Source organism: Phascolarctos cinereus, unplaced genomic scaffold, assembly GCF_003287225.1.
Source record: "Phascolarctos cinereus isolate Bilbo 61053 unplaced genomic scaffold, phaCin_HiC Scaffold_726;HRSCAF=1367, whole genome shotgun sequence".
In the NCBI taxonomy this organism is placed as follows: domain Eukaryota; kingdom Metazoa; phylum Chordata; class Mammalia; order Diprotodontia; family Phascolarctidae; genus Phascolarctos; species Phascolarctos cinereus.
In genome coordinates, this window is record NW_027556098.1 from 365493183 (window position 1) to 365518520 (window position 25338).

Below are 25338 nucleotides of genomic sequence, written 5' to 3' on the forward strand. Positions count from 1 at the left end.
CATGGGTGTCAAAGAGGCCTCCTCACCTTCCAAAGCTCTTACAAAAAGAAAGGAGATGGTCATGGAAAAACAGAAAGGAAGGGGCTCATCTCTGAACATTCCTTGTATGGATAGTCTGAGTTAGGGCAGGGGCTGCTAGGAGCATTTGTTCCTGACCAGTGGGGCCAAGGCAAGTGCATTTCTGTGCCTCTGGGCTGGTTCTGACATTGCACTCCCCTGGGTTATTCTACATTGGAGAGTTTGAATCTTTGCTGTGATATATAAAACGGTCACTTGCCACAACATAAACGCCTGTGTGCAGACCACAGAGAGTGGAATTTTCTGGAATTAAAAATAGGCACATTCCTTCTCTAATCATTTGAGAAATGAAAATTAAAGCAACTCTGAGGTTCCACCCCACATCAATCAGATTGGCAAAGATGACAAAAGAGGAAAATGATAAATGTTGGAGGGGCTGTGGGAAACCGGGTACTGTGCTGGGACAATGTTGGTAGAGCTGCAACAAGTTTAGCCATTTTGGAAAGCAATTTAGAGCTATACCCCAAAAGTCTTTGTGACTTCGACCCAGAGATACCACTATGAGGCCTATGCCTCAAAGAGATCAAAGAAAGCAGGAAAAAAACCCACGTGTACAGAAATATTTATAGTAGCTCTTTTTTGTAGGAGCCAAAAAGTGGAAACTATGAGGGTGCCCACCTATTGGGAAATGGCTAAAAAAAATGTGGTATGTAAATGTAATGAGCTACTGTTGCACCATAAAAAAAATGACGAAATGGACAATTTCTGAGCAAACTGGGAAGACCTCTAGGACATACTGACTCAGAGTGAGGTTATGACAACATTACCCCCCCAAAAAAAAACCCTACTTTGAAAGACTTGAGAAAAACTGAGCCACGCAATGATAAGCCTTGAGTCTGAGAATTAAAGAAGAAACATGCCACCCTTTCTCTGCCAGGGAGGTGATGGACTTAAAATGAAGAATGAAGGACACATTTTGGGGATATGTCCAATGCAGGAATTTGTTCTGCTGGAATGAGTATATTCATTATAAGGGTTTTATTGATTTATTTCATTATTCGATGGTCGGGGGGACAGGGGCCATAGGAAAGAGAGATAATGTTTTTCAAAATAAACAGATTTTTAAAGTTAAAAAAAAAGCAGGTGCATTTATTGAAAATCAGATTTTTGAAAGTGTCCTTTATTGCATTCTCCATGTGTGTTGCGTTTGAGGTAGCTGTAAAATAGGGGGAAAGCTACTGTGTGGATTAAATGAGATACAATTTGTAAAGCACTTAGTATGTGCCTGGTATGTAGTAGGCAATTAATAAATATTCATGCTCTCTTTCTCTCTCTCTCCCTCTCTCCCTTCCTCCCCTTCCCCCTCCCTCCCTCCCCCTTTTCTTCCTATTATCCATCACTTGGATTTGCACTGAAGGAATCATAGGATTATAGATTTTGAGCTAGAAGGAGCCTTAGAAGGCATCACATTCAGACCTGATATTTTACAGAGGAGGAAATTGAGGCTCAGAGAGGTCTAATTACTTGACCAAAGTCACACAGCTAGTAAATGGACCAGCCAGGATTTAAACTCAGGGTCAGGGATTTATGTCTGCCTTGGGGAAAAGCTAAGGAGTGTCCTCTAACCTTGGGAATCTTTTCAGGTTCCCTTTCTTTTTTCTAACAACAACTTAGAAGAAGAGGAGGAAGGGCTCCATCCACCAAACAGTGCTGCTTTCCTCAAACAGCAGTTCCCTATTTACTTAGTCGGCTGATTCAGCCAACTCAGCAGACCTTCCAGTGGCCTCATCCCTTTATAGCAATCTCATCACTTTCCGGAGCAAAGCCGCTAACTCAAGTAACAGAACTCTGAGCATACAGAATTTGTGAAGTAGGAAATGAGTTCATTTTACAGAGCCTAGAGGCTCACTGTTAAGGAATTCTCAGCCTGGAGTTAGTTACAGTACCACGTGTCAGATGGTGGCCCCACCTAAGAAAACAGAAGCTAGCTCTATTAGGAGGAGAACCAAATACCAGAAGTGATGAAGATGAAGGTTATGAGTTTCTGGGAACAGAAAATACTTCAATAATCCTAGGGGATAGGTGGGGCAAAGTGGGGTTGGTAACAGGAGGATTAGGGAAGAAAAAAAGACAGCAAAAGCATTGATGAGAAAGGGTATGATCTAGGATTCAGGAAAGTGCTAAGAATTTTGAAACCACTACAAAGCAGTTCCATTAGCTAAACTTTCCAGCTTAGTCTGCTGGGGGAGTCATATCCTGTCTCCCCTACCATCCACCCCCCACAAGGCACCTCTACCTGTATAATGGAAGTCAATGGGAAAAGTGTTTTCTTTTCTAGAAAACCACTTGAGAGTCAACTTTGCTAGGTTGTGTATGCATATCTATCCAGAGAAGTAGCATAAACTTCTTTTATATGGTGACCAGGCTAAGCTGTCAGGAGAGAAAGTTTACAGTGGAGACCTGCTGATGCATGATGCGTCAGGGGACCTGGAGTTGGGGGGAGGCACATTGGACTCAGTGCTGTTTAAGGTCCCTTTAACGCATAAGTCCATGAGCCTTGGCTCTTTAGGTCACATCATTATAGCATGGGAAAAATCCCAGAGTGGGGTCAGAAGACCTGGCTTTGCCACTTAGTAACCATGTAACGACCTTTGGCAGATCCTTCCCTTCTCCGGGCCTCAGTATCTCCATCTATAGCATGAAGGGAGTGGGCCTGGTGGTATCTACAAAGCCTTACAGTTCTGATATTCTATGCTATTCCTTTTCTTGTTCCAAGCCCCCATAGGGAGATCACTTAACAGATTTATCAGGCTAGTCAGAGATGATGGAAACAACTATGATGGTTCTTACCTCTGTCATTCGGGGCTTTCGGGAGCTGGACGGAACAAGCCTTCCTGTCTCAGGATGTGGAGCCATGGCCATGGTGTATGTCTCTTTGCTGACCTTCTGCTTGGACCTCAGGAGGGACAGAGCTGCTTTAGTGGACACCCCAGGCAGGTTGGGGTTGTACAGACTTATACACCAACCAGAATAAACAGAGGACCTCCTGTCTGCCTGCTGGACGGGATTTGGCTTAATGTAGTTTAAATAGCACCAACTGACATTAGTGGTCGTATGGAGGCTGGGGAATTGCAGTACCTTCTTGGTGTCTGTACCTTCCCGGGATTTTGCTATCCTGGGAGAAGTGGAGGAGGAGGTGGGAGGAGTCTTCGGTGGATGGTCGGGCAGGTCCTTGGAATCTTCCTTCTTTACTCCCTGCAGTGGTGACTGCCGCCGGGATGGCTTTCCAGGTGGCTGTTTTGATGCTTCCAGGCCCAGAGCTCCTGAACGAGGCAGCCCCGAGTACTGAGAGGGAGGGCTTTCCTTGGGAAGAGGCTGAGCCAACGTTAAGCTAGGGAGGGTCTCTTCCTCCCCTCGGCCTTGGCTGGGGCCCCCAAACTGGGCTCTCTCTTGCATTTTGCTGGCTTCAGCACTGGCAAGGATGGTGCTAGCTGGCCTGAGGAGTTCCAGTTTCTCTTCAGCTTTGGAGCCTTCCTCCTCCTTCACCCTCTTCTGCTGCTGGGTCTCTGTGGTGAGTTCTAGGCTGCCCGCAGGGGACAACACCCGTTTGCTGCCTCCTGCAGTGGACGGGCTTCCCTCCATGCCCAAGATGCTTTCTGAGGACAGAGAAGAACCTTTCCTCTCTGCTGATGGAAGAGGCACCCTCAGGTATGGTGTTGGGAACCCCCTTCTTTGCTCCTCGCTGATCTGGGCCAGCTCAAGACCCACTCCAGGAGCTTCTACACCGCAGACCAATGTCCCTTTGGCCTGGTAGTCATCAAACCTGGGGAGCACGAGGGAGGATGGGCTGCACTGGGACTGAGTGACCAAGATCTGAGAAAGGGTTGTATACATCACGCTTCCATAAGAGGGCATGTTGGTCTGGATTCGGACAGGAACAACCAGAGACACTGCGGGATCTGGGCAGGAAGGAACAGCCAGTTGTGGGGCTGATGTCGATACTGGAGGGCTGGTGGCACGTGTCACTGGGTGCAACCGGACATCGGTGCCATATTCTGTGCTGGGGGAAAGGCCAGAGGGCCCTGTGAGAGGGGACAGGCTGGATTTCACTGGGGCCATATGGGTGCCAACCTCCCCAGGCAGATGAAGGGCAAACTGAGATTGCAGAGGCATAAAGAAGCCTGAAGAGAGCGAGGAGGAGCTGGGATGGGGCATGGGGAGAAATGAAGGGTGCTGACAGAAGGGAAGATCAGCTGGATGAGGTATGAGCTGGTGAGGCATATGAAGCTGGCCTGGATGAAGGATAGCTTGCTGAAGGGGAACTGGCGGAGTCTGAAATAAGGACGGGGGAAGCGGGGGCATGGAGTATGGGGCAGAGAAGATCTCTGGCATAGGCGGAGTGGAGAACAGCTCTGAGGACTGTCCTGGTGGCTGGAGGAAGTGTTGAAAAGAGAAAAGGGAGACTGGAGGTGGCAGGTATGGTTTTTCATGCAGGGAGAGCTGGGGGATGGGTGGGTGGAACACTTGTAGAGCTTCGGTGTAAGGTGGGCTGGACACCAGCTGGGGACTGTCCTTCTGCTGGCTCTTAGCACTGAGGTACCTGCCATGGATGGAGGAGGAAAAGAAAGAAGAGGTGGTGGTAGAAGCTGAGCAGGTGGAGGAAGAGGAAGGCTGATGTAGCAAACTTTTGGAGGAAGATTTACTGGATGAAGGCAGAGGCTCCTCCATTTCCAGTCTCCCCTTAGGAGGTGTCTCTGGCTCACGCTCTGGATGCCGACTCAGGGAAGCCTGTCTCACTAGAAAGCATTTTCTTCTTTCTGGTGGGGCCGAGGAGGTGGGGATGCCTGGCGTGGGAGGCGAAGCCAGAGACAAACTCCCATAGTCAAATGACTTGCTGCGTGTCTCAGATATTTGAGAAGGATGCGGCACGTTGGGGGACTGCTCAGAGGCCGACCTCCGCATTTCTCTGGAGTGGTGAGGGTAGCTTGGAACAGTCAACATGTGGGTGCCAAAAGACTTGGAGTGAGTTTCTGAGGAAGGGCCAGGAGCCTCTGTCTTCCCATGGTCTTCCCTTTCAAAGGATGCCGAGTGGCTTGAAGTATGAGATACACTGCTTTCCAGGCTAGGGCTTCGGGTCAGGGAGACTGACTCAAAACTGGACTCCCCCGAGGACTGGGCCATCTCCGCCAGCCGCAGCCTTTTCTTCTTGGGGGGCAGCTTCTCCGCGGGGAGCTGAGCAAGCGTCTGGCTCCGCTGAGGCCACTGAAATTCCTCAGTCTTTTCGGGTTCTTTCGGCGGGGGCTCAGGTTCAGTGTCTGGCCTGTCGGGCTCCTCGGTCACCAAGATCTCAGGAACTTGGATGTTAGGCTGTCGGACTAACCTAGGCTGCAGGGAGTGGGAGGAGCGGCCATGTGGAGTGACGGCTGGCTGCGACGAGAACTGGGACAAAGCCTTGTCTTCTCCTTCCTGGTGGCTCGGCTGCTCCGGAGGGTCAGGTTTTTCAAAGGAGCTGGTGTGCTGGATGACGGAAATTTCCGTGGAGATTTTTCTTCTCTCCTTTCCAGACTCGGAACTTGCCGCTGGTTTGGGAGTCCTTGGGTGGAAGGCCACGGAACCCTCCAGGGGTGGCACCGATGGAGCTGGCTCTGCTGGTGGCTTGGTGGGCTCCTGGGGGAGGTTCAAAGCAGCTTCCGAGGGGACTGGGCTGGCAAACTGGCTCCCAGGCCCCACAGAGGAGTGACCTTTGGTCGACTCAAAGGAGGGCGGGTCTTCGTCATCCCCAAGGCTCTTTTCTTTCCGTCTCTTCCTTAGTGGTGTAAGTTCTAAACTGGTCCCCAACTTATAGTGCATCATCTGAGACCAAGACTCGGGCTCCCCTTGGCTCTTTTCGACTTCTGAGGACGGATGGGCACCCGTGGAAACAGGCTTGGCGAGTTGAAGTTCTGAGCAATAGTACTTTTTGTGGGCCTCGTAATTGTCCCGTTTCTTGTACCGAGCCCCACATATGTTACACTCAAAGGTTATCCCTTTTGCTTTGGAGCCTTTCCGGGACTTTTTGGTGAGTTCACTTTCCTTTGCTTCTTTTTCTTCGGCGGGTTTGGAGGCCGTGTCCTTAGGACCTAGCCCGATGTCCTCTGAGCTATACTCCCCTCCCAGAGGGAGCTCAAAGGCGGGCTGGCGTTTCAACGTGCGGGGGTGGGACGTAAAGACTCGGCTGCGGCTCAGGGTGTCCGACTCACTGATGTGGTCGTCAAAAGAGTAGCTTCCTCTAAACGTGTGCGGGGAGCTGATGGTGCAGGTGGCAGAAGGCATGGAGTGGCTCCTCAGAAGGGGCGCGGGCTCAGCGGAGCTGGGGGGCAGCTGCTGCAGGGAGAGTAGAGATTGTTCTGGCTTTCCCTTCTCACCGTGGGAGAGCAGAGTTTTGGATGGGTCCAGCTGAAATGGGTCTCGAAAGATCCCAGACTTGGGGGACTCAATGCTACTCCGCCGGGACAGAGAGCTTCTCCTGGGCTTCACGCTGTCTATCTCACTGGTGTCCACGACTGCTTCGTTAATTGTGATCAGCTTCGTGATGTGTTCGATGACCTGCGTCCGAGGCACGGAGATGGGGCCCAGGCTGGGTTTGTCCTCAGCAGACAGCGGCAGGAGCGGCTGAGTGGCAGTGGCCGTCAGCATCGTTGTCCGCTGCCCGATTCGCCCGCACTTGCCAAAGATGATCTCAGCGTAGGACTTGGCATTGGTATTGGGAGGGCTGATCTGCTGTTCTGCGCTCTCCGAACGGGAGAAGTAGCCTGATTCTGTGCTCCCCTTGCTCCCAGGGCTCAGGAAGGCCTGCTCGTCCATCACTTTTTTCCTTTCGCTGAGCCTCAGGGCGAGTTTCTGCTTGATGGTGTGTGTGTCCTCCGCTTTGTGGCTCACAGAATGCTCCGACGATGACGACAAGGGCTCTGCAAACTGGGGGTTCTCCTCGAGTGACTGGGAGGTGCTGGAATGGGACGAGGAACAGCGGTCGTGGCCCGGCCCATGGCTGCCCGAACCATACAGGCTGCTGCTGCCAAGGAGGGTGTGCTTTTGTCTGGGAGACAGGTCGGCTGGCTGGCTGGACGTGGCCCCCGTTTCCTCCTCGGAGTCGGTGCTCTCTCCTTCGGTGGGCTCCTCAAATTCCTCACCACCGATCCTTTCCATCTCCAACCCCGGAGGGTACATCTCAGCCCCGATTCCTGAAGCCAGCCCTGCTTTGATCCGGTGTGCATGGGACTTCCTATGTTTGTACAGATTGCTTTTGGTTTTGAAGGAGAAGCCGCAGGGGACGCAGGGGTAGGGCCGCTCACCTGTGTGAGAGCGGATGTGCTTTTGGAGCACACTGGGCTTGGCACAGGGACGGCTGCAGTATTGACAGATGTATTTGCCAGGCTTCTGAGGTTTCTTCTCCTTCTTCGGTGGTTCCTCGGCCTGCTTCATAGAGATGTGGGAGGCACGCGGGATGTAGACTTTAGGGATGGACTGCAGTTCCTCAGGAGGGATGATGGTCGGGTGGGCGGGGAGGAGCTGGCTCTGAGAATGGAGCCCCGGAGATACAAAAGACCCAGAGGGGCCTGGCCTTATTGGCTCGACTAGCTGCCACGTGGGCCCTTCCAGGAGATGCTCGGGCTTCCCCGGAGACATAAATGCTGGTGACAGAGGGTGTTGAGGGAGCTGGGGGATGTGGGCTGGGCCTTCAACGGTAGATCTTTTCAGGGGTTTCTGGTGTCCCGTTTTCTCCTGAGACCCCTCCCTCAGAACCAGCGGGGGCCCCGAAAAGTGCTGCTGCTGCTGCTGGGAAAGGAGTTCATGGAGGGGTGTCGCTGGGGAGGAAGTAGAGCTGCCCTGGAATGGAGCTGGAGCCGGAACTGAGGCTGGAGCCAGGGCTGGAGCCGCTGCTGGAGCTGTGGAGGGGCCACTGGCTTGCACGGCTTCTCCTTTGGGAAGCCGCTTTCTGGGACTACCCTCCGATGTCTGTGCACTCTTGACGCCTTGCTCAGGATCCATGGCCTTATCAGAGGCTGGGGATGATGCTACTTGGGGAAGGGTGGACCAGGCTTCATTTACAAATGGCCCACATGCCCTGGTTCTGCCTGCATTGGAGAAGAAGTGAGAAGCCAGAGGTGGTTCCAAAGGATCTTTTGCTGAAGTGTTGCTGGCTTCTATTGGACTAAAAAATGCATGAGAGTCAAAAAAAAATACCCACTGGTGAGGCTACTTTAATGCCTGGCAATAGCCTAGAACTGCAAGTCCAAAGAGTTTCCGTGTCAACTTTGTTAAGGGTTTGAGTCTGGCCATCTTGTTTCTGGTGATGGCAGCACCCTCAGAGTCAGGAGGCAGCCCACGACATGTCTGTCTCTTGGTTTTTGGCAAGCCTTTGCAAATGCAGGACAGTCCAGCTCATCTCATTGAGTGCAGCTCTTTCCCATAGGATGAGCAAAATAATACTGAATGGTGAGGGCTGGTCCCTTTGGGTCCCTTCCCTTTAGGTTGGTATTGGAACCTGGTGGTCTTGGACAAGAACGTCACACTCTTCTGGAATCATAGGATCCGCAACATACACAGGCAAACACACATACACACGTATATCCCACAGACACAGACATACACAGACACACACATCACACCCAGATCCCATGCAGACATTCCACCATACAAATCACACATACCACATATAAAGAACCATGCACCACACATATATCACATCGAGGAAATGTACACCATATAGGTATAACACATCACACACAACACACACCCATCACATGTTACATGTGCCACAGGTATACACACACAACATGCACAACACACACAAAGACACACACATCAACACATACACAAATACATTCAGGGACATAGACATAATACATACACATAGACACACAAACACACACCAGAGAGAGAAGGGGGGTAGGGGAGGGAAAAAGAAGTCATTGTAGCATCTTTAAAAGAGTCTGCAACTTATGACTTTGCTTTTATAAACTGTAGTACTCCATAACCCTCACAAATACAATAGAAAACCCTCAATTGTCTGCCACCTCCTGCCAAAATCCCTTCCTCCCCTCCCAGCCCTCACTGGCTTTAACATGAGTGACTCACACATTGCTGGAAGCTCCCAAGCCCAAGCCTGGGAGAGTAGGGGACAAATGAATCCCACCACACTGTCTTCCTTCCCACCCACTGGTCCAGGTGGAGTCACCCAAGGGTTTATTTCTGCACAAGATATTTACTAGCTAAATCCCTTAATCTCTTAGCCTCAGTTTCTATATTTGAAAAATGGGTATAATAGCACCCACCCCACAGGGTTATTGTAAGGATTGCAAGAGATAATGTTGGAAAAGTGCTTTGCCAATCTTAAAGCATTACAGAAACCAGACTGCCATTATTAGAATGTCTTTGCCTCCACATGTACCCCTAATCCCACCCCCAGATTCCTGAACTCTCCAAGGAGCCTTAGGGTCTGAGGATCTAGACTGGAGGGCACACAAAAGACTGTAAAATCCATCCTCCTTATTCTAGAAATGGGGAAACTGAGACTTAGACATGTAAAGGGACTTGACCAAGATCACACAGCTCAGTGGGAGCAGGGCTGGGGTGAGTCTCAAAGTGAGCCAATTGGCCAAATTCGGAACCCTGTTTTCCCAAAGTTTAGAGTCCCACTCTAGTCAGCAGAGTTGGTGGCAGACGAAGTCCCATGGGCATGGTTTTTCCCCCACTGGGCACAAGAGGCAGGGCTCAGGGCCACCCTAATGAGGGCTGGGCATAGGGGTGGGGAAGGGAGACAGCTGGCAGCCCAGTGCATCATGCAATGAGTGATTCACTGACAAGAGTGTGGCATGCTGGGGATTAGACTTTCATTCCTTTCTCGCCCCACTGACCATCACTCCTCGTCTCATACTGTATTATTCAGCCCAACTGGTCTTCCTCCATTCCTCCCTTCTCCTCTCCCATTGGCCTGACAGTCCTCCAGGCTTGGAAGGCACTCCCTCCTCACCTCTGCCTAACAGCATGCCTCTTTCTCCAAGGCTATTCCAACCACCTTCTACATGAAACCTTCCCTGGTCCTCCCCAACGGCTCGCTCCCTGCCTCCCCACAACACAATGCCAGCGTATTGAAGTACTTGGTCCTTATTTTGCATTGGTTCTCTTTATATGTACGTGCTTCTACATGTTTACGTTGTCTCCCCTGATAGACTATAAGCCCCTCGAGAGCAGGGCCAGTTTCATTCTTTGTACTTATATGTCCAGCTCTCAGCACAGTATCTGGCTTATTATTGGCACTTGAGAAATGCTTACTGATTGATTGATTGATTGATTGATTGATTGATTGAACTTACGCCCATGGGTCACGCCCTGGTCCCTGCCTCTGGTTCCTCTGGGCCGGGAGAAGTCAAAGGCTGCATGCTTGAAGGACTCTGTGGGGATGAAAAGAATGGGAGCTGTTACCACCAGGCTCAAGAGAGGGCTGGATGATTCTTTACCCAGGAGCAGGTATGTGAGCCAGCAACACACAGATCCCCAGGAGCCTAGGATTTCAATTTGGAAGTGACTACCCAGGGAGCATCTGAGTCCAACCCCTTCATTCTACAGAGTGGGATGCTAAGACTCACTGAGGGGAAGGGACTGGTCCAAGGTCACACAGCTAGGAGGAAGTAGAGGCAGTATTATAATCCAGGTCCTCAATAACATTTGTCTTTTGGTCTCCTGGCATGGTGTTCTTGTCATAATGCTGAAGACCAGATGATGATGATGATGATGATGATGATGATAGTATTTATATCATGCTTTAAGGCATCCAAGGCACTTTACAAATATTATCTGATCCTCACATTGATCCTGGGAGGGAGGTACCCCATTTTATAGAGGCAACACTGAGGCAAACAGGTTAAGTGACTTGCCCAGGGTCACACAGCTCGTAAGTGTCTGAGGCCAGATTTGAACAGCTCCAGCATCCTATCCCCTGAGCCATCCACTGTGCTAGCTGCCATCTACTAGAGAATTCTAGTCTCTTCCCTTCCAGGGAATATCATCAATCCCTAGCAATGAAGGAGCCCATGCAAAATCACCCGGAAAATGTTATGATGATAACAGTGTTGGAGAGAAAGTATGGCTCACTGGTTAGTGATCTCTGCTGAATTCAAAGCCAAGAATACTTGGTTTTAAGTCTCACACAGACACAGACTGGTCACATGAACAGGAAAGTCATTTCACCTCCACCTGCTCCTTAAGATAAGGGGTCTTAACCTTCCTGTGTGTGCTATGATCCCCTCGAGCACCCTGGGGAAGCCCACAGACCCTTCTCAGAGCAATATTGTTAAATGTATAAAATAAACTGCATAGGAAACTGAAAGCTAGTGAACATAAAGATGTCATTTCGACATTGTTGGCATCACTTCAAGATCTTGGCTATTGTCCTTCAAACTCTGGCTCTTATCACTGAATCGCGTTTTCTTCATCTGTAAAATGGAGATGTTTCTTACACTCTCACTCTCCAAGTGTGGTTGTGAAGAAAGCAAAGGGCAAACCATACCGTGTGTGGGTGAGATGGGAGATGTGGAGAAGGTGATGGGTAGCCTCTAGATCTAGACGTATGCACTATTATTACTACTACCTCAGGTGGGGGAGAAAGGGGAGACAGCATTTATTAATCACTGTGCTAGGCACCAGAGATACAAAAAAAGTGGCAAAAGATGGTGCCTGTTGTCAAGGAACTTACACTCTAATGGGAGAGACAGCACACAAACAACTATGGGCCTATAACATATAGTATAATAAAAGGTATTCTCAGAGGATCACAACTTGAATCATGACTCTTTCCTTGGGAGGGTTCTACCCTTGGCCCATTAAGGTGCAGCATTTTCTATCCTGGTCCCCTTGAGGGGTCCTGATGTAGCAGGAATCCTGATATGGCGGAAAGAGAGAAGGGCATGGAGTGAGGAGAGAACCAAAATCCCACCTCTGACATTCATTAGATATGGGACCATAATCCAGACATAAAACTTTGAGCCTCAGTCCCCTTATCCGTAAAATGGGGATATTACCTATAGGACCTACCTTTCCTGGTCCCCCCAGTGTTAGTGTCTTGATCTGGTTACCCCCAAATTGCCCTGTCTGGTCTCTTCTAGCTCTGACACTCTCTATCCCAAAGCCCTTTTTAGCTCTAACATGTTCTAAGAGTCCACTTATGTTTGTAAGAATGTCTAGAATGGCTGATGGGCTGGACAAGGCGCCATTATTCTGCTGAGTATGGCTTTAAGTGAATTGGATTATGAGATGAAGAGCCAGAAATAGGAGTAGATCTCTCCCCACGTGTGGGAGCAGGCGTCGTGTCTCGGGCAGTCTGGGCTTTCCCTCTCTCCAGGGTGTTCTGTGTCTCCAGAAGTGGCTTCGTTGGCTCCATGCTGCAAGTTCTTAGCTGTGGGAAGTTAAGGAAGGGGGTGAAGTGTCTCTATCACACTGCCCATGGAGATGCTACTGGCATTGTCTGCCGGGGCGGGGGGGGGGGGCGAGGAAGCCATCTTATGGAGGGTGTCAGAGTACCAACATTCATGAAGGGAAGTCACTTATATTTAACGAGGGCTCTCACACTGGGTTCAAGCTGCTAATATACACTCCCCTAAACTGAGACATTCCCACCCAGGGCAGTGGCCAGAGCTGAGGGCTTCATTCAGACCCTCAACAAACAGAAGCTCTCATTTCTATAGATACTGAAGGGAGTGGCTCCAGTCATGCTGACCTACACCCTGAGGGATGGTCCCCAGAAACAGGGACCCCTAACCTTCTCTGTGTTCCAGCCCTCTCAGGCAGTCTGGTGAAGCGTATGGAGCACTTCTCAGAAAAAATTGTTTTCAACGTATAAAGTAAAATACGTTGGCTGGCAAAGGAAACCAGTTAGATTGAAATATAGTTATCAATTTAAAAAAATGGTCACAGACTCTGGGTGAAGAATTCCTGCAAACAAAGGTCTCCTAGTTGTGTACAGATATCTATCTATCTATCTATCTATCTATCTATCTATCTATCTATCTATCTATACATATACATATATCTATATCTATATCTATATATATCTATATATCTATATTTATATTCATAGGGCAGTTAGGTGGTCCATTGGATAGAGTGCTGGGCCTGAAGTCAGAAAGACTCATTTTCATGAGTTCAAATTTTGTTAAGTATTTTCCAACTACATTTTAATCTAGGGCAGCTAGGTGGCACAATGGATAGAGCACTGGAGCTGGAGTCAGGAAGACCCGAGTTCAAATCGGGCCTTGGATTCTTACTAGCTGTGTGATCCTGGGCAAGTCACTTCACCCTGTTTGCCTCAGTTTCCTCATCTGTAAAATGAACTGGAAAAGGAAATGGCAAACCACTCCAGTATTTTGGCCAAGAAAACCCCAAATGGGGTCACAAAGAGTCAGATATGACTGAAATGACTCAACAACAAGAAATCTGTCCTCATAGGAATAAACATATACCCACACATCTGAATAGAGAGTAAGCATGGATCTGTGACTGAAGATGGAGAGAAGTGATGGGCAGGTGACTGAGATGCCATTTTGAGAGACATTTTGCCTTGGTCTTGTGGCTGGTCTAGAATAACACATGGTATATTAACACCTTACAAATGCTTGTTGGATTGGACAGAATATAGTGATTGGGCGTATGAGGGAAAGGTGAGATTTGAGGGCCTTCTTGTCTTCTCACACATATGACTCTGAAAGGTGTATCCAATCATACACATGTTCTTCCTGTACCTCACTGTGTCTAGCGTGGTGCCTGACACATAGTAGGGGCTTCATAAGAAGTTCTTAACTAATTGTCAGTTGACTGCCCTTTTATTCACACAATGCTGCCTTGCCTGTCAGTTGTGTGTCCTCTCACATACCAGCCTTTCAGCCCCTTACAGGTTGCTCCAGGGCAAGGGTGGGGAACCTTTGACCTTGAGGCTACATGTAGCTCTCTAGGTCTACTCAAGTGCAGCCCTTTGAACTGAATCCAAATTTCACAGAAGAAATCCTCTAATAAAAGGATTTGTTCTGTAAAACTTGTACTCAGTCAAAAGGCTGCACCCACAACCCTGGAAGGTCACATGTGGCCTCAAGGCCACAGGTTCCCCACTCCTGCTCTAGGGCTTAGTATCACCCTGGCACATAGGAGGTCCTTAAGAAATGATTTACAACTCATTGATGATTGATTGAGTGTCCTGGAATGCACATACGCTCTTCTGGCCCGTCCCAGGTCTGTCTTATGTACCTTCTCTGCCTGTCCCAGGTCTGTCTAGTGCTGAGCACAGTACCTGGCACAAAGTAGGCTTTTGATTAATGCTCATTGACTGAGTGCTGATTGGTTGATTGTCACATATGTGAGCATTTTTTTCTCCTCTCTAAGAGGTGTGTCCTATGTTGAAATGGGGAGAAAACAATCAAAATCATTCTTGGGAGACCCTGATGGGGACATCTTTTTTGTAGCCCTTGTCTCTATAGGTTTCTTACATGGTTTCAGAACATGGAGACAGCTGCAGAAATTCCCTTAACTACTTGGCCCTGATTTGGTGTGGGCGGGGACTGTTACTAGGAAGACCTTGGTACAATGCTGACCCCAATGGCTCTCAGGCTGAGCAGAAAGAACCCCTGAGCAGAAACCCCAACTCCACTCTTTTCACAGCTCAGGCCAGGGGACAGTGTATCCCTTTGGCTTGGCTTCGGTGAAGAAAAACTGAGATGGCTTACAACGAGATGTATTTCCTGGGCTTCTGGGCGTGTGCATTCTCTGCCAGCGGGAAGTTTAGCTCCACCTGTGAAAACAACACCATCATTTACTAGGGAATCTGAAACAAGTGTGGCAGAGTATCCTCACGTGGACCCTGAGGACACGGCAGGCTCCCCAAGCACGGTGCCCAACTCCCACATCAAGCTTCTGCCCCACGCCATGGCCCCACTGGCTACCTGCCTTTCTGGATGATAGTGACGAAAATGAAAGATTTCTGTGGTTTTAAAGACTGTCAAGCACTTTCCCGGGAGTATTATTATGCCCATTTTACAGATAAATGCCTGGTACATGGCAAGTACATAAAAAGTACTTTATCCACCTGTCTACCCTGTCTCCTTATCTCTTTGTCCTTTCTCTCCAAGTCTCTATCTATCCAGCTACTTCTAATAGTTATCTATCACCTAGCTGTATCTGTCTCTCTAAAATCTCTATCTACCTCTCTGTATATATCTAGCTAGCTACCACTATTGTTTATCTATATCTATCTAAATATATATCCATCTCTCTCTCCACTACCTCTCTCTACCTATCTCTTTCTATCCATCTACTTCTCTACATATCTCTATCTATCCTACCTTTATCATTTATCCATATCTATCTAAATATATATCCATCTTCTATATTTCATTTATCTATCTACCTCTATTATCTATCAATATCTCTATTCATCTATCCCTATCTTTCTATCTCTATTTGTCTATCTCAGGGGTGAGGAAGCTGTGCCTTGAGGCCACATGTGGCCTTCTAGGTCATTGGGCGTGGCCTTTTGACCGAGTCTAAGTTTTATAGAACAAATCCTTTTCTTAAGGGGATTTGTTCTTTGATGTTTGGATTCAGTCAAAGGGCTGCACTTGAGGACCTAGAAGGTAGCATGTGGCTTCCAGGCTACAGGTTCCCTACCCCTGAATTTAACTCATTCTCTCTGTCTGTCTTTCTGTCTGTCTCTCTGTCTCTCTCTCCTTCCCTCCCTCCCCCCCCCCGCCCCAATAGAAGCCAAAAGTTAAATGATTTGACCAAGGTCTCATTGTGCCTGTAACTGAGGAAGCAAAGACAAAATCAATGTGCTCCTACCTCCAAGAGGCTTACGTTCTAATGGAGGAGACAACGTGTACCTATATAGATATATTGCAAACCACTCTTACATTCCTTGTGGCACAGTGATGCTCCCTGCTCCCCCTCCTATATTCTGTTCAGGAAATCTTCCCTGATTAATCAAATCTAACTCCAATTATCCCAGGCTCTTCTCAGTACTTGGAAACTACCCTGTTACTGAAATGTGTGTGGTCCAGGGAAAACAGCCCTAGATTTAGAGTCCATGGATTTGGGTCTGAATCTCAGCTTTTCTGCTGGGCACCACCTGAAGCAACCCCCCCCCCCAAAGCTTCAGTTTCATCACCTCTAAAACAAGAGGGTCAGACCAGATGGCCAGGGGTCCCTGCATCTACATTCCTAGGTTCTTGTACTTTCAAACATGTTTCAGGCAATATAGTGAATTGGAGGTGGTCCCGGCCTGGAGGTCAGAGATGCCCCGGCCCTTTTCCCTGCATGCTGACTTGTTATATGACCACGGTCAAGTGACTTCCTCAATCTGATGGTTTCTTCATCTTTCAAATGGGGCTAAGCCCTGCATGATCAGCCTCCTAGGGCTGGTAGGATGAGATAATGTCTGGGAAAATGCTCAGCCCGGATGATCTCGGTCTTTTCTAGATCTAATGGTCAGTGAATCTGAGCTTCAGAATGGGGGAGCTCAGGCCTAGCTGTTAGTGGTCCTGAACTGTGAATGACATCACCCCCAGGAGCAGGGAAGGCTTTCAGATGCTGGCCTAAGTCAAGATGTAAGAAACGCTCAGGCCCTCACCCTAGCTGGGAGCTAAGAAGGAACAACACTGGTTAGCATTTGAGCTGCGGAAAGATCAGGCAGCAAGGCTAAGGAAGAGTCAGGTCTTCTCAAGACCTTGTATAGCAGGTCACAAACATCATTCTTAAAAATTATTGAGGACCACCCCCCACCCCGCCCCAGCCAAGAACTTTTGTTTATGTGATTTTATCTGTCAATATTTACAGTATTAGAAAATAAGTAAAACATCCTAATATTATTATGTAACAGTTCTGACTTCACAGGTCCCTTGGGGGACCACCAGTGGTCCTCAGACCACACTTAAAAAAACTGTTGATACAGTGGAAAGTACACTGGCTTTGGTATCATGAGAGACTAGAGTTCAAATCTTGTCGTAGACACTTTACTAGCCATGTGATTTCAGGCAAGTTATTTTACCTCCTCTCAGCCTCAATTTCCTTTTCTGTAAAATGGGAATAATACCGCTACCTCCCAGGGTGGTTGTGAGGATCAAATGAAATAATCAATGTCGAGTGCTTTGCAAACCTTAAAGCATTATATAAATGTCAGCTATTATTATATTTTATCATTATTATCTTAAAATGAAAGTTCTTCTCATGTTTTTGATGAATTTCAAATTGAAAAGGTCTTGGTCCATGTCATTATCTATTATTATCCTCTTATCTTTATTGACCTCTAAATTATTATAGCTAGGTGGCCCAGTGGACAAAACATAGGGAGTGGAGTTAGGAATACTTGAGTTCAAATCCAGCCTCACATACTTACTAACTATGTGACCCTGGGTAAGTCACTTAACCCTCTTTGCCTCAGTTTCCTCATCTGTAAAATGAGCTAGAGAAGGAAATGGCAAACTACTCGAGTATCTTTGCCAAGAGAACCCCAAATGGGGTCACAAAGAGTCAAACACAACTGGAACAACTGAACAACAACAGATTATTACATGTGTAGATAAAATAACTGCTTCCTACAGGTAAATAAAATATATTCTTATATAACTATATTATATATGAATATATGTACATATATGAACATCTAATAAATGCCTAATCTACTAATTTACCATAATATGTGACAACATATAATATGTTCATGTCTAATAGATGATATATTAATTTATTATAATCAATGAATATGAAAATATTATTATTATTTCTGCTGTGATTATTAGAGAGTCATCTCAGATCCCTCTGAAATCTGACCCTAGTGACTTGGTGACCTTAAGCTGTTCTCCTTGGGACAGGAGACCTTGGCTTCATTAAGAAAACAAATCAAACCTAGACAAGTATCTAGGGATGTTTAAGTCTTTTCTCCCCATCCAGACTCTAAGTCTTTAGAGCAGGGGTTCTTAATTTAGGGTCCATAGGCTACTTCCTATGGATGAGGGGGAAAAAATGCATCATTATTTTTACTAACTTTTAACTGAAATTTACCATTTCCTTCAATTATTTAAAAACAGAATTCTCAGGAATCCATAGGCTCTTCCAGATTGACAAATGGGTTCATGATATATAAAGGTGAAGAATTCCTGCATTAGGGGATAGGAACCAGATCTATTTTCTTCCTTCCCATTCCCCCATCCAGTGCCCCATGTTCAGTTAAACATGGAGTAAGGACTTGGGAAATAATTATGAATTTGACTTCATAGTATGGTGAACCAGAGAACCAATTGGCTAAGAAGACTCAAGAATGCAGTGACAGAATCAACGAATGCCAGGGCAAGAAGGGTCCCTGGGAGGTCATCCGGTGCTACCCACAACATGTTAAAGGCCAGAAGTGGAAGTGGTTTACTCAGAGCCATGCAGAGAAGAAGTGGCTGATTTAGGAGTCAAACCCTGGTCTTCCTGATTCCAATGCCACTCAAGTCATCTTTCTACTGTACCAAATCCCCCTGCCCAAATTGAGATAATGTGTCTTGACCAATGATCTTTCTCATGCAAAGCTTTACATCCCTTTTGTTGTTTTGTTGTTGAAACTGGGATTGTCCCCGAAAAACTAGGAAACACTTTTGGGTGAGAGAGTCAAGGGGAAAGGAAACTGTACAACCAAGGACATGGGCAAGGCCCTCTTCCTGCTGCTGCTCGTGACACTGGGCTGCTCACTGGGCATTCCCTGAAAACCCTCCAAATATCTCTCTTTGCAATAGTAACTTTCAGTTCAGGGTGATCACAGTCACCAAATATCTGAGTTGAATAGGAAATTAAAATGATCTAATCTAGGGGTTCTTAACCTGAGGTCCTTGAACTTGTTTTAAAAAATATTTTGATAACTGCATTTAAGCACAATTGGTTTACTCTGTATTCTTCTGTATTTTATTTTATGCATTTCAAAGCATTATTCCAAGAAGAGGGCCACAGGTTTTACCAGACTGCCAAAGAGGTCTGGGACACAAGAAAGGTTAATAGCCCCAGATCTCATCCAATTCCCTCATCCGGATGAGGAAACTGAGGAGGCAGCGTGGTGCAGGGGTACATGTACTGGATCTGGAGGTTGAGGACTCAGGCTGAAATCTTCTCTTTGCAACGTGGACAAGTCACTTGGGTCTCAGCTTTGCCATTTGGTAAAATGAGAGATTTGGGCTAGACGCCCTCTGAAGGGCACTTACAGCTCAGAGCCAATGAGGAGCAGAAGGGGCAGGGACTTGCCTCTGGTCACACAGAGAATAACAAACCTAACGCAAGTTCTTGCTTCCAAAAGGGCATTCCCATGGCAACTCAGCAGTGCCTGCTACTTTGGTGGTGATGACCCTCCTTCTACAAGCCAGCCGGGAAGTGTTCTGCTATTTCTGGACTCCCAGCAAGCCTGACAAAGGCCTCAGAGCCAATGGTGACTGAGCCTGATTAAATTCCCTTACACAGGGACTTCTAGGCTGTAGGGCCGGAGATCTCAAGATTTAGAGCCAGAAGGGTCCTTTGAGACCAATGAGTCCACACTCCTAAGGTTGAGAGAAGTGAGAGAATGTGCCCAGAATCACACAGCTAGAAAGTGTCTGAGGTAGGTTTTGAACTCAGGTCTTCCTGACTCCAAGCCCAGGCTCTGGGCACCATGGCAACTTTTAGCTGCCTAATACAGTGCTTTGTTATTTAGAGCTGCCAAAGATTACATGAAGAGATTTCAGCAGGTCCATGTACCTGGATAAGAAAAAAATTACATCTCTGTTTTCACTCATCTCTGGTTTTCTTTGTAATCCTATGGATTTGATTTTATGCATTTAATGACATTCCTCTAAAAATGGATCCATAGGTTTCATTCTTTCAGGCTGCCGAAAGGCCCAGGGAGAAAAGAACTTAAGAACAATGCTGGCCCCAGAGGAAAGGGGATTTTGTTTGGTAAAGTAGGGGCTGCAACCCAATCTTGTCATTTCATTAGGTTCCAAAATCAGTATCAATAGTGGGTCTGACAAAGAACAGGGGTGTCCGGGTAGAGAAAGCACTGGTTCAAACCCAGAGGCAGCTGGTGGCACATTGGCTAGAGCTGGGCCTGGAGTCAGGAAGACCCGAGTTCAAATCTGGTCTCAGATACTTCCTAGCTGTGTGACCCTGAGCAAGTCACTTAGCCTCTGTTTGCTTCAGTTTCCTCATCTGTAAAATGTAGATAATAATAACATTTACTTCCCAGTGATGTTGTGAGGATCGAATAAGATATTTGTCAAGTGCTGAGCACTTAATCAATGTTTGTTTCCTTCTACTGACTACCTGTGTGACCTGGAGAAGGTTGTTTAATCACCCTGGGTCTCATTTGTAAAATAAGGGATTAGAGTAGGTGGCTTCTGAGGTCCCTTCCAACTCTAACCCTATGATTCAGTGACCTTTCTTTCTTTCTTTCTTTCTTTCTTTCTTTCTTTCTTTCTTTCTTTCTTTCTTTCTTTCTTCCTTTCTTTCTATCTTTCAGCAATTGGGGTTAAGTGACTCACCAAGTGTCACACAGCCAGTAAGTGTCAAGTGTTTGGTCTGAGGCCAGATTTGAACTCAGATCCTCCTGACTTCAGGGCCCCTGCTCTATCCACTGTGCCACTTAGCTACCACGAGTTTTTTTCTTTCCCCTAATCTCATAAAAAGAGTAAATTTTCTCTTTTGGAAGTTAGCATTTGCATGGGCAGTACTCACCCTTAGGAAAGACATCTAAGAACTCAGGGGAGGGAAACTGCAGTCAGAGCTATTTACAGTACTATTTACATAAACCTTTGGGTGGGGCAGTGTATACCCTGTGAGCCTTTAGTTAGGAAGATTTGATTTCAAATTCAGCCTCAGACACTAGCTGGGGGACAAATTGCTTAACCTTGGTCTGCCCCGGTTTTCTCAATGGGCAGCTAGGTGGCACAGTAGATAAGAGTGCAGGGCCTGGAGTTAGGAAGACTCCTCTTCTTGAATTCAAATCTGATCTTAGATACTAGCAGTGTGACCCTGAGCAAGTACTTCACTCAACCCTCTTTGCCTCAGTTTCCTCATCTGTAAAATGAGCTGGTGAAGAAAATAGCAAACTGCTCCAAGAAAACCCCAAATGAAGTCATGACTGAATTGGACATGACTGAAACAACTGAACAACCACCAAAAATGGAAATAATGATAGCACCAACCTCTCAGAGTTGTGAGAACCAAATGAAATAATATCTGTCAAGTGCTTAGCACAGAACCCGGCATACTATAGGTGCTTAATAAATGTTTGTTTTAACTGACTCGATGTTAGAGGCAGGATTCCAACCCAGATCTTCATACACCAAATCCAGGTTTCATTCAACACAATCAGACTTAGGGATAAGATAAAAGAGTAGCTCAAATGTATGCAGTGGGGGGCGTTGTTTTCCTACCCTGCTCAGCCCAGTTAAAATGTTCATAGAAAATAAGGGGCAGAAAAATGACATTACGACAAGTGTGTGTATCCTGTGTCAACCCCTGTACAAAATGTGAAGAGGTTTTTCAATGAAACTGGAAGGACCACTTGTCACTGGCTGGTCGAAGACTGGCTGGGTCCCTGGTGGTCTTTACGAAAGTTAAACGGTGGAGGCAGGCAGCTGTGGGGGATGTGGATGGCATCCTGGAGGGAGGGGATTTCTTCCTCACCCCCCTCAGCAATGGCAGCTTGCTGCAGAGTTAGGAAGACACAATACATCTCCCTAGGAGCAGGAGGACAGGAAGAAGCTTCAGGAAGCATCATCCCCAAGGGCTGAGAAGAGAGCTCCTCCCCTCTCTTCTTATGGAGCCATTATGCTGCTCCCTGATGGGCCCAGTCTTTCTGCTAGGCATGTCTCAGCTCAGCTCCCTGGGTCTGCTCCTTTCTGTGGCTCAGCCATAGCTGATGGTGGGGGGAGAAGAGAGAAATCCCTTCGCTACTTGCTGCCCTTAGGTAGGGGCACCGGTGTCATGCTCCATAAAGCCTCTCCCTGCCTCAACTACTTTGATTGTGTGTTTAGCTTTTTAGCTAGTTTAGCTTTTTAAAGGTCACCAGGGACATGACCAACTTTTCACCTACCAAAGGCAAGATGCCATTCCAACTCCAACAGGTAAACCTCTTCACACTTTGTGATGGGCTAACAGGGCATAGACACTCATTGTACAAGATGCAGCCTTATGGCCTGGGTTATGTACCCCTTACTCTTCCCCATGGGATGCATATAGTCCTTAAAACTTTGTAAACACTTTTTCATTCGTTCCTCACAATGTCACGTGCTTTAAAAATTTTTTTTTTAACCAGACCTGTGATTTCATCAGAGTAGGGAGATTCCTATGAAGAACTTCCTCTCCCACTACAAGTCAGTGTCTTCTCTACTGTTTTCAGTTTTCCCATCTATCCCCCTCCCCAAACTTAGAGTTTGAGAGTTTCCTGGGACAGTGGGAGGATAAATGACTTCCCTAAGATCACACATCTAGCATGGATCAGAGAGAGGATTTGAACTCAGGTCTCTCTGACTTCAAGTTCAATGTTCTTGTCCACAATATCACTACCCCTACTGCAAGAATGACATGCTTGGAGAATTCCTGGAGGCTTCTTAAGGGGTGCATCCCATTCTGATGGACTGACTGACCTCCTAGAGGTACAGAAAGGCTGTGAGGAAGGAAGGCTCGCTCTTCACCCTGCCGCTTTCCAGTTTGCTTTCTACAGGCACACACCATGGCAAAGACCGGGGAAGACCTATGGTCTCAACAATGGAGCCCTCAAGGCAGGATGGCAATCCCAACCCTGCAATCATAATAATGGTGTAATTACCATTACAAGCTGCCATGTATTAAAACAGGCGGCAGTGCATCTGCAAACACACTAGACCCAGCTCTTCCCACATACGGGCTCTGGCTATAACATAGAACATCTGGTTGTAACACATGGGATCAATCAGTGGGTCAATTGGCCAGCAGTTATTTAAACTAACCATGTCGAGGTGCTGGGAATACAAATATGAAAGCACAATGGTGCCTGTCCTCAAGATGTTTACATCCAAATGGGGAAACAGCATATTCGCATATAAGCAAATACATAAATAAAAATATATAAACACATGTATACACATGTACACATAGCTACATGTATATGTATACCTATATGTGGGTGTTTATTTGTACATGCATCTATATGAATATATACATGCATACATATGTGTATCCATAAAATATATATTGGTTGGTTGGCTGTTGTCCTATGCTCTCGAAGAGGACCAAAATGACATCACTATATTATAGTCAGGTCACAGCGTGTCTGACTGTGGCTGATCAGACCAATACGAGCTCAGAATGTTCTACCACAGATCCAGTACGAATAGTCCCTGTGGACATTTGGGGAGATTCTCTAAATTTGCATGTCTTGAATTTCTTTTGAGCTACTTCAATTCTGCTTTACTCACAGAACACAGAACCTTCTCTGATGAGGACACACCATGCTGGACAGTCCTGTGCCAGTGTTTCCTGTGTCATACAATCAATTCCAAAGTTAAGACAGACCTTGAGAGTGGCCTTGTACCACTTTTTCTGACCTCCATGTGAGTGCTTGTCCTGAGTAAGTTGTCCATAAAATAGTCTTTTTGGCAAGCATATGTTTGGCAAAAGACAAAAGACATCACCCATACCATTGGTGTATGTGTGTATGTATATGCATATATACACATGTACATATACAGACACATGCACACACACACACACACACACACACACACACACACACACACACATATATATATATATAAAAGTAATTTTATGCGAGATGGCACATGAGGAAATTCTCTTTAAGAAGGCAGAAATGACCTCAGAGGGCCTCCAAGGCTTCTTAAACATTTTCCACTGTGACCCCCTTCGGTGCCTCTTCTTTTTTTTAATATAAATTTATTTATTTTTAGTTTTCAATATTCACTTCCACAAGTTTTTGAGTTTCAAATTTCTCACCCCTCCCCCCACCCCAAGATGGCATGCATTCTGAATACCCCTTCCCCTGTTCTGCCTTCTCTTCTATCTCTCCCCCTCCCTTCTCTTATCCCCTTCCCCTTCTATTTTCCTGTAGAGCAGGATAGACTTCTGTACCCCATTTCCTGTATTTCTTATTTCCCAGTTGCATGTGAAAACTTTTTTTAAAACATGTGTTTTTAAAACTTTGAGTTCCAAATTTTCTCCCTTCCTCCCTCCCCACCCACCCTCACTGAAAAGGCAAGCAACTCAATATAGGTTGTACATGTGCAGTTATGCAAAACACTTCCTTAGTAGACATGTTGTGAAAAACTAACTCTATTTCCCTTAATCCTATCCTGCCCTCCCATTTATTCTATTCTTTCTTTTGACCCTGTCCCTCCTCAGAAGTATTTGCTTCTGATTACCCTCTTTCCCAATCTGCCCTCCTCTCTATCTCCCCTGCTCTCTTGTCCCCCTCTCCCCCTATTTTCCTGTAGGGTAAGACAGATTTCCATACCCAATTGAATGTGTATGTTATTCTCTCCTTAAGCCAAATCCTATGAGAATAAGATTCCCTCATTCCCTCTCACCTTCCCCTGTTTCCCCTCCACTGTGAGAGACTTTTCTTTTCTGTTTTTTTTGTGAGATAATTTACCCCATTCTACCTCTCCCTTTCTTCTCCGAGTATCATCCTCTCTCATCCCTTAATTTTATTCTCCAGATATGACCCCTTAATCTTCAACTCACCCTGTGCCCTCTATCTATCTATCTATATATACATACATACAATTTTTTTCCTTCAACTACCCTAATACTGACAAAGTCTCATGAGTTACAAATATCATCTTTCCATGCAGGAATGTAAACAGTTCAATCTTAATAAGTCTCTTATGATTTCTCTTTCCTGTTTACCTCTTCATGTTCCACTGGAGTCCTGTATTTGAAAGTCAAATTTTCTGTTTAGCTCTGGTCTTTTCATCAGGAATGCTTGAAAGTCCTCTATTTCACTGAATGACCATTTTTTCCCCTGAAGGATTATACTCAGTTTTGCTGGGTAGGTGATTCTTGGTTGTAATCCTATCTCCTTTGCCCTCCGAATATTATATTCCATGCCCTGCAGTCCTTTAATGTAGAAGCTGCTAAATCTTGTGTTATCCTGATTGTGTTTCCACAGTACTTGAATTGTTTCCTTCTGGCAGCTTGTAATATTTTCTCCTTGACCTGGGAACTCTGGAATTTGGCTACAATATTCCTAGGAGTTTTCCTTTGGGGATCTCTTTCAGGAGGAGATCTGTGGATTCTTTCAAT

General features: G+C 46.5%; 1 protein-coding gene across 10 annotated transcripts in view; it reads right to left on the minus strand.

Moving 5' to 3' along the window:
- HIVEP3 (HIVEP zinc finger 3) overlaps positions 1-25338 on the minus strand; it is a 678266-nt gene that overhangs the window by 79441 nt on the left and 573487 nt on the right. For 6 of the 10 annotated variants that reach the window (XM_020983441.2, XM_020983438.2, XM_078145502.1 and 3 more), the window contains 3 exons: positions 14769-14833; positions 10374-10451; positions 2869-8574 (listed from right to left, as the gene is read on the minus strand). In XM_020983441.2, the coding sequence (XP_020839100.1) occupies positions 2869-8046 (5178 nt within the window). In that variant the 5' untranslated portion in view covers positions 8047-8574; positions 10374-10451; positions 14769-14833. Of the gene's footprint in view, positions 1-2868; positions 8575-10373; positions 10452-10646; positions 12452-14768; positions 14834-25338 lie in introns of all 10 variants that reach the window. The other 4 variants (XM_078145504.1, XM_078145503.1, XM_078145505.1 and 1 more) reach the window with 2 other exon arrangements.